This window comes from Lates calcarifer, linkage group LG18 (genome assembly GCF_001640805.2).
Source record: "Lates calcarifer isolate ASB-BC8 linkage group LG18, TLL_Latcal_v3, whole genome shotgun sequence".
In the NCBI taxonomy this organism is placed as follows: domain Eukaryota; kingdom Metazoa; phylum Chordata; class Actinopteri; family Centropomidae; genus Lates; species Lates calcarifer.
Window position 1 is genome coordinate 2,172,293 of NC_066850.1, and position 9,783 is coordinate 2,182,075.

General features: G+C 42.7%; 2 protein-coding genes across 3 annotated transcripts; both read left to right on the forward strand.

The window, feature by feature from the left end:
* The first annotated feature begins 1,866 nt into the window (after positions 1-1,866).
* Positions 1,867-2,672, forward strand: LOC127143546 (small integral membrane protein 30). The gene has a single exon (XM_051077741.1). The coding sequence runs from the start codon at positions 1,961-1,963 to the stop codon at positions 2,147-2,149; it is 189 nt and encodes a 62-aa protein (XP_050933698.1). The 5' UTR covers positions 1,867-1,960; the 3' UTR covers positions 2,150-2,672.
* A 1,842-nt stretch (positions 2,673-4,514) lies between these two features.
* On the forward strand, positions 4,515-9,417 carry gpr85 (G protein-coupled receptor 85). 2 transcript variants are annotated; one of them, XM_018682801.2, is made up of 2 exons: positions 4,515-4,692; positions 5,999-9,417. In XM_018682801.2, the coding sequence occupies exon 2, from the start codon at positions 6,161-6,163 to the stop codon at positions 7,292-7,294; it is 1,134 nt and encodes a 377-aa protein (XP_018538317.1). In that variant the 5' UTR covers positions 4,515-4,692; positions 5,999-6,160; the 3' UTR covers positions 7,295-9,417. The 2 variants fall into 2 exon arrangements, with proteins under 2 accessions (XP_018538317.1, XP_018538318.1); XM_018682802.2 differs by lacking the exon at positions 4,515-4,692 and adding an exon at positions 4,714-5,019.
* The last annotated feature ends 366 nt before the right edge of the window (positions 9,418-9,783 follow it).

Below are 9,783 nucleotides of genomic sequence, written 5' to 3' on the forward strand. Positions count from 1 at the left end.
GGGAGCTGTAAACATTTAACATTGTTAAAAAGGTTTCAAGTTCTTATAGAAACTGCAGTGGTGTATAAGTTATTGTCACTCCATTTTTTTCACAAAGACAGATGGAAAAAAAATACTGAATGAGAGATTGCATCAATGACTCATTGGATTTCATTTAGTCACAGACTTAACAGATGCATCCTAGCAACCCACCAGTATGTCCAAAAAGGTTTTATCCCTTTTGGAAAGATAGAATTAATCTGCACAGTAGCAGTACCATTGCCATTTATATTTCCTTACACAAAAAGTAAGAAGAATTCAGATTTGTTCATCACTGGCACACCTACATACTGCACTGTACAGAATGAGTCCTTTTCAATCTCTTCAGTGTACAAATTTAAGGATGGGGCCTTCAGGTGCTGAGCAGCACATTATGATGCAGAACACATAAGTAGGGAAGATTAATGTCACTGTCCTGGCCTGTTAGACAAACACTCTGATTTCTGGATATTTTCTCATCCTCCCACTGATCAATTACCAACACCGCTGAGATTCAGGGTAAGTGCTGCTGCTGCTGCTGCTTTATATATCTGCCAGTGAGGTTACCAAACTGTGAATCTGAGGGACATTTCTGATGGCTTAACACATTAAAACCATCTCTTCAGTTGAGTTTTGTGCTGCTATTAAATATAAATGAAATGTAAATTTGCCTTTGTTTGTGAAATACATATGAGGAACGTTAACATATAGTAGCATATTCAGCAGTGTCATGATTTATGCTCTGAATAAGAAGCTCTTTCGGGGAGCTTGTAATTGCCCTGTGGTCTGCTGGATGCAACCACAGAGATCAGACAGGGCTCATAGAAAACTTGTATGTGTGTGTGTGAGACAAATTGCCAAGCAGACAGCAGGAGCGGGAGAGAGAGTGTGTGTATGATGAGAAAGCGAGAAGAGTGAGCAGAGGAAATGCATGCCTATTCATCTCGATCGGAGCGGGCAGGTACAGAGGTATGGCAGCCTTACAAGGTCAATATTTTACTTTGGCTTGTGCGCTCTAATTAAATTACATGCTAAGTGCCCCGGGAGAGCACACACAGAGAGATATAAACCCTACAACCCCTCACCACCACCACCACAGCTCTGCAAGCCAAACAATTTGTAGCATGAGCTGAGATGTTGGCATGTTTAGTCATCGCAACACAGACATTTTGAAGCAATTTCAACGTGTTTCAGGAGATCGGGGGTGTACTGAGGCAAAGCAGAGCAGCCGGGTTAGAATTGGAGATATGAGTTATTTTAGTGTGAAATTCTCTCGCTGTCCAAATTCAAAAAGTAAAACGGACAAGGAAAGTCCACAGAGCTTAAGGCAGTTAACAGCTTCTACAGCATAACGTGGACAACACCTGTCTTACGGTTGTGACAGGCATTTTTTTTCTTGATCTGACCTTGACCATCAAGTGTCACATGCAACATACAGTGATAGTCTGTGCATGTCAAGACAGGTTTGTCTTCAGAGGGGAATATCAAGCTTTAGACAGGAGCTGTTGATGAGCTTGACTGATGTAAAATAGTCTCATTTGTTATTAGCAGGGCCTGAGGGGCAGCGACATGAATTACTGACAGCCTGTCGCCTGAATCATCACTAATAAGTGGAGCAATGTTGCAAATCCACTCAGTGAAGAATAATTACAACTTGGAGATCAGGATCTGTTTGCCTTTCCTATTTGATCTGTGAAAAACGAATCAATCAACAGCAGAATTGTGCACTTATTTCTGTATCACCGAATAGAAATATAAAGTGACTCTTTAAGAGAGAGAGAAGGAAGAAACATCCACGAGGCACAGGTTAGAATAAAGCAGCTCTGCGATTGGCTGAGCGCACCAGGAAGTCCAGCCGCTGTGCCGCTGTCATCTGACTTTGACGCAAGCGCTCCTGCTTCCTGGGAAGTCAGCAACAGCAACAGCGGAAAAAAACCTCAACATGGCCCCCGAACTTCAGCTTCCGAACGCAGTGGCGATCGTTTGGCTGATCTTTCTCTCGCTGATCCCCCCGGCGGAGGCTTACGACGCGGGCGACGCTTTGGCCCTGCTCTTGGGCACCATCCTGGCCGTGGTGGGGTTCTGCGCCTGCCTCGGCTGGTACGCACGGAGGCGGAACGGACATCTCTGATGAGAGAGACTCTGTTTCGTCCTGTTACCACCCGCCGCATTAATTCCTCCCCTGTGTGATCTCCTACGGAGCTTCTGGCACAAGCTTTGTGTGGAAGCGACTGACAAGAAACGTGCCTTATTGGAATTAATGCGTCAGGCTCAATGGGGACCACGTGGGCTCTGTTGGAGAGGGTGGAGGGACAACCAGGAAGTCCAAAATCAGGAACTGATATTTGTTGCATTGCTGATATTAAGGACCAAACACTATTGCCTTCTATATGAAAAGACTGCTGCAGTTACTGTATATTCCTCCTAAGGATGCTTGCATTGCATACTGCGCGTATTTCCCATGCTTGAGATGATCATGGCGATTTCCTGATATGTTTATGTTAGCAATGTGCAACATAACATAGCCATTGTTTGAAGCACAATATCACAAGTGTGGTTAAATGACAGTGGAGCTACTGTTGCAATTTGTGCTGATGAATCATGTGACGGAGGCTTGGCAAAGAATAAATTGATTTATCTGATGTTCTTCAGAACTCATGGTCCTGGTGTTTGAACAACATGTTGTGCAGTGACACTTTTTCTATACAGTCTCACCCATATGTGACATCCTCTAATATCCTGAATTCAAAGTCCTAAATAATGGAAAATTCTAATAAGTATTATTAGCAAAGTATCATAAGTGAAAGCACTTGTTCTGCAGATAAAAACCTCCTGCTGTGACTGATGTATTACAGCTGTTTATGCTGCTGTTGCCTATTGAGGTAGAAACTTTAACTGCTTCATAGTCCAGTGGTTGGGCCTCTACTAAAGGAAAATCACACATCACAAGGAAAATCTTGGCAGTTGTGAGATGATACATGCTGTAGAAATGAAGAAGGAAACCTCTTTCCAGCGCATGCAGTTATTAGTTAAAACATTTGAGCTTAGAGTTGGAACTGTTAACGATACACAGGCATCTGAAACATAACAACTAGGATCCACTGGTTTGGTCTTTATGAATGTGCCATATTTTCCAAGCCTGTGTTCTTATGGAAATTCTGAATCTGCAAAGTAACCAGTGAGTCTAGATCTCAAGTAAATGTGGAGGAGTAAAAGCACAATTAAATATTTATTGGAGTAGATAAAATGGAAATACTCAAGTAAAGCACAGATATCTTAGCATACTACTACTACTACTACTACTTTAGTCCAGTGCTTGTGTAAATGTACCTGGTTACTTTCCACTATTGGAGCCAATAGTATCAACTTCATATCAAATTTATTACTTTTTTAAATGAACCCCTCATTTGTATGTGTCCAACTTATTACTTTGTATAACTGATGATTAAAATCAGTATTAAACCTGTGGCTGATGATGCATCAAAATATTTACAAGGTCTGTGCCAAATTGAGTGACTGGTCATTTGCAAATATTGAAACATGCACACAGTCATCTTTAATTTAGCTTTGCCTGGAGGGCACTGTAGCTTGAATAAATATGTTTTAGAGTGAAATGAATCCTTCAGTTTCTACTGTGTCCCTTGCTAATAATCCAGTGTTAGGCTATGTGACCGTCTGCATCTCACCATTTGGTGAGCTGTGACTGAAAAGAAGCTGACTGGGCATCTCAGCATCACTGCCTGTAGCTCACATTGTTCCCTACTATGTGAAAGTTGTATCAGTTGCCGGTAGTATTACACCGCCTACATGTATGATCATAATTCATTCATGTTTCAAAACCCAGGTAGAAACGAAGCCGCCCCTTCGCTGCTGTATTTCATGTATGTGTGTAGTATTCTAGTGTGTGTGTGCGCTTGTGTACATGTGGCTGATTGAATCATTGTTCACTTGTTACTCTGACTTGTGACATCACAGCTCTCCATACATGGTTGAGAAATCATATCCAATGAATTTATCATGCTGCGCGGGCAGAATGAACAACAGTGTGCAAAGTGCTTGTCAATTATGCATATACAGTACAGGGGGAAGTCATCCCAGTTTGAGGTGAACCAGGCTGCCTGATTTAACCCTTCACTTTGTACATAATGGGAGACATTTCTGTGGAGTGAAACATGTATGAGCACAATGAAAGCCAGACAGAGGGCTTCTGCACACAAGTAGAAAGAATCTGATAAGGATACTGTTGACAAAGGGATGAAAACCTGAACCACAGTTAGCTTTGGTGTGATTTAAACGCTGTTTGACTTTTTAAAAAAAGAAATAACCTGACAGTAAAAAAGTAATCCGTTACATTGGAGGAGGAAAATGGCTGAGTAGTGCTGTAACGCTTTAGCCCCATCTGAACAGATGTTACCGTGAGAGAGAGAGAGAGAGAGAGACGGAGCCGCCGCTGCTGCTGCTGCTGCTGCTGCAACAAGAGACGAGACGCGTCTTGGATCACAAATAGGGATGCAGGGCGCATGCGCAGTTGGCTCCGTTTACTGTAGGATATTCACCGTGGAGGGAAAAAAGAAGGGGGCAGGCAACAAACCAGGCGTTTTTAAAGCAGCAAAAACCCCGACCTGTGCAATGTGAATAACTTCCAGGAGAGACACGGATTAGGATTATCAACAGGTAGGGTTTTGATTGATCTCGTGATCGGCTGTCGCTCTCTCTGCTTCTCTCTCTCTCTCTCCCTCTCCCTCTTTCTCCTCCTCTCTCGCTCTCTTTTTTTCTGGCCTTGTCTTGTGTGGTGGCTGGGATTCTGGGCAATACATAGCGGGGACTTGGAAATTATTCTAGTCTAATGGACGTGCGGATCCGCTACAGTGTTATGCTTTATCCAGCCGATTGGGATGCAGGGACGATGATTTTACCCTGCTGTGGTTTCCTACTGAAAACTATCGGATTCAAACGCGCGTAAAAACACTCGACTGACAATCGGAGGACGCATTTGGACGCGTAAGTAGACACAAGCGCCAATTTTAATGAAATCAGATATTACCACAGGCTATATTTGATGTTCTGAACAAAAAAAAATTAGGCGTTGAGTAGAACATTCTATAATATTGCTGCCACCGGGGTTGTTATTGCCACTTCTACCCATCCATTTCAATGCATCCCGATAATCTCACCCGCGCGTTTAAGCATTTAAAAATTGATGTCGAAATGCGGTTTATGGAGTCAGTGTGTTCCCTTAACTCTTTGTAATTAGTCATATAAAAGATGATCTGGAAAATGGAGGTTGGCTCAATAAACGCCCTAATGAGAACACTGCTTATTAACGTTAAGACGCGTAATCCAGTTAACCTTTTAATCAGACAAAAACACGGATGCTTTATTATGTATGCGCCCGCCGTCGGTTTACCCCAATGTATAAAGGCAGGGGCGAGTTTAACCAAGGCATCCACCGCTTTAGAGCCTTCTCCTCTGTTCTGCAGGGTGTAGGGTGTGATCAAGAAGAGCTTATTTTTGGACTGCATTTCTCTTTATGTTTCACGGTGCGCTGAAAAAATAGCCCTGTTTTGTTTTCGGGGGGTTTGGGTCCGGGTATTTTTTTGAGGTTCGCCTCTTTCCGACAGGGACGCGGGTAAAAAATGCGTCGTTTGTTAATGAAGGCTGGACTGTTTCTGCCACCATGGTGCTTTTGTTCAGGAAATTCCGAAGCCACATGAAAAAAAATCTGATTGTAACAGATTAATGGTTTAGTCTAATCAAGCTCCATCACTGTCCGTCTGTATTTCTGTCTGTAGACAAAATATCCAGGCTGAGGTACAGCTCTGCTCTGTGTCACTCTAGATGTTAAATGTAAAGAAAATAAATAAATAAATACCAGGCAGGAAAATTATCACTTATCACATTCTAGATTGTGCAAGTGCAGTTGAAAACAATGCAGCTGTTGTTCAGGACTGAATGCTGATGGGTGGATAATATTTTTCAGGGATTTTTTAGGTGTGATGAGACAAAGGAACAAAGGATGCCTTAGTGGAGAGGTTGCCTATATGCCTGGAAACCTCTTCAAAGCACACCGCCAAATGGATCTAACGCCTCCCCCTGCCACCTCTAGATCATGATACTTGGCTGAAGCTATTCCGCTATCTTTATGATCCCTCCTCCATCTATGGCGAACTATAGCCATGCAGGGGACCACACCATCTTGCAGAATGTCTCTCCTCTCGCCACGTTCCTCAAACTGACCTCTTTGGGTTTCATCATTGGAGTCGGCGTGGTTGGAAACCTTCTGATCTCCATCCTGCTGGTCAAAGACAAGAGCCTGCACCGAGCGCCCTACTATTTCCTGCTGGACCTGTGCGCCTCCGACATCCTGCGCTCTGCCATCTGCTTCCCCTTTGTCTTCACCTCAGTCAAGAATGGATCAGCCTGGACATACGGCACGCTGACCTGCAAAGTGATCGCCTTCCTGGGTGTGCTCTCCTGTTTCCACACAGCGTTCATGCTCTTCTGTGTCAGCGTCACTCGCTACCTGGCCATCGCACATCACCGTTTCTACACCAAGAGGCTGACCTTCTGGACCTGTCTTGCTGTCATCTGCATGGTGTGGACGTTGTCAGTGGCTATGGCATTTCCGCCGGTGCTAGACGTAGGGACGTACTCTTTTATCCGGGAGGAGGACCAGTGCACGTTCCAGCACCGTTCCTTCCGGGCAAATGATTCACTAGGCTTCATGCTCCTTCTGGCGCTCATCCTCTTGGCCACACAGCTGGTTTACCTCAAGCTCATCTTTTTTGTCCACGACCGCCGAAAGATGAAGCCCGTCCAGTTCGTGCCTGCTGTCAGCCAGAACTGGACCTTCCACGGGCCGGGCGCTAGTGGGCAGGCGGCGGCCAACTGGCTGGCCGGATTTGGTCGAGGCCCCACCCCGCCTACCTTGCTGGGCATCCGGCAGAACAGCAACGCAGCGGGCCGCAGGCGTCTACTGGTATTGGATGAATTCAAAACAGAGAAGAGGATTAGTAGGATGTTCTACATCATGACGTTTTTCTTCCTGGCACTCTGGGGGCCCTATCTGGTCGCCTGCTACTGGCGGGTGTTTGCAAGGGGCCCCGTAGTCCCTGGGGGCTACCTGACGGCAGCCGTGTGGATGAGCTTTGCCCAGGCTGGGGTCAATCCTTTCATCTGCATCTTCTCCAACAGGGAGCTTCGGCGCTGCTTCAGCACCACACTCCTCTACTGCAGAAAATCCAGGTTACCAAGGGAACCCTACTGCGTTATATGAAGGTTTTGCTGTGGGTTTTTTCTCATCTATGTCTCTATTTCCCTGATTGATCTTGATCTGGGCTCGCTCCCATTGTACAGCGCACTCTGTCTTTCTATCTCTCTTCTCTTCATCCTCCAGTTTTTCTCCTGCTCCTCCTTCTCCTAACCCTTCTTTTCAGAGGTAGAGGGTGGACTGCCAATCACGAGGCTCTTGCCTGGGGTTGATTGAATACAAAATGTATCAAACATGGAGGCTGAAGGGTAATGGGAATACGCAGGAGGTCTGGATCCCCTCCTGTGTTTATGTTCTAGTAAACAGACGTTGTGGAAGGCCATGCCAATGCAGAGAAGCAAAAAGTTGAAAAAGAAAAAAAGAAAAAAAAGAAAGAAAAAAGATTTGACAGAACAATGAAAACAAAACCTCTTGCTTTTGGATAATTTGAAGATGCGTTATTCTGTGAGGTGTGAAATACATACATATGAAAAGAAAAAGAAAAAAAGAACATAAAACAAAGAAATGATACCTCTCAAGGAATCAATGGAAATGTTTTACATTTTAAGAGTTGCACTAAAAGAAGATGTAAAGATGCTTTTTTTGGTCAACAGTTGCCAGTTGCATTGCAAGGACAACTTTCTTTTTTCTTTTTTTCCCCAAACTAAACAATGAATGCTTTAATTTGCAACAGACTACACAATCGCTGTAAGTAAAGCAAAACTTGGTGACTGTTGGAATACACCATCACAAGAGGATAAAATGGTTTTAATGTAAGTGATATCTTTTTCATTTACTGGGCGGGGGCTTAACGATGGGGATTTACAATGTGTGGTTTTGAAGTTGCAACTCAAAAACTAGAAATTATTTCTTGTAGTTTTATGATCCATATGTCCCTAGTGTCTGACATTGTTATTTTTCTTATCACCTTTTACAAAAAAAGAGGAAAAAAAGATGAAGTGATGTTTGGATTTTAAAAAAAAGTTGCTTTTAAGATCAACCTTGTGCTTAAAAAAGACATTGAAGAAGTAGTTAAATGTTTCATCATATCCATGTACCTAAACACTATCATATTGTTACAGTATTGCTGATGCCACTCCGGGTGTTCTTGCCTTAATGGTTATGATATTGTCATGTTTCTTAGTTGTTGGGTTTTTTTCTTTATTTCATTCATTCCTAAAAAAGTTGTTTTTTTAGATGCGAGGGGGAGTTTTTACTTCTTTTTCACATCGACGTGAAGTGCATGTCCATTTTTTTAAAAGCTGGTCCACTCCCATGAGCATCACAGGCCATACACTGAGCAGCCCATTTTTATTCTGCAGTGGTTTGCTAACACCCCACAGAGTGCTCAGAGCACAGGGAGTGTGTGTGTGTATGTGTGTGTGTGTGAGTGTGTGTGTGTGCATGCGTGTGTGTTTGAGTCATTGGGTGCATGTGTGTGCATTTCAGAGTGTGTGTGTGCTGTGTGGATCAGACAACAGTCACTTCAAGACCAGAGCCTTAGTATGAAATCTTGCACAATTTGTAAAAAATGTAAAAGGAAAAAAAAAAAAAGACATTTAAGGCACACCGTCTTGTTTCTACTTTCCCTACATTTGCTCTCTACTGATTGTTTTCAATGACTTACTTTTTTCTCTTGTGGCCATTTTAATATTTATTATGTATTCTTTTTTGTATATTATAGATAGATTGTGTGTAAGTATGTGAGTCTTTCATTTTGAAGTCCCGAATGTTCAGTTAGGATTGCATTTGCTGAAAGTTAACTGTGTAATCTGTTGCTTTTTGAAAAATAAAAAGTTTCCATTTTGCAAAATTTTGCTTTTTATCCCTCTCATTGGGTTGAGAACACACTGTTTGGCCAACAGCTGGGAAACATCTGTTTTGAAATGGTGCTTGGTCAAGTGATGAATTTGCCCACATCTTCATTCCCCTGCAGATCAAAGATTTATATTTTTGTCTCTAACATATATTTTTCTCAGTATAGAAAACTCAAAACAATCCACAATGAGGTAAAAATGTGATTACTTTACGATTGCTAAATATTTTAAAGCCACAGGTGAAATGTTATAATGTCCATATTTTGTATTTAAATGACTAATGGAGGTTGGTATTTCTACAAGGATTTCATATGTCATTTCTGTTCATGCCAACAGTCTTTTTTATAAGTGATAGCGTTTTCAAATGTGTCTCTTTTTGGAGCACATCCTTTTTTCTGTCTTTTGTGTCCTTGGGACACCTTGTCAAAACTGAATATATGCTAAACCTTGTCACTGAATGTGAAGTGAGTTTGACATTTAATGGGAATAATCTCCATGAATATATCCCTGGGCACACTCACCCTTTGCAGTTTGTCATTCTATGTTAAAGGGGAATACCACTGAATTTCAGATGTAATATATATAACTCCCATATGGAATATGGGCAAACCACTTTGGATTAATGAATACCCTTGCACTGAGCCCCGTAGCCACAAATGACATAGCGGTTTGTCTCATTCGCTCCATTTTTAAGGTCAC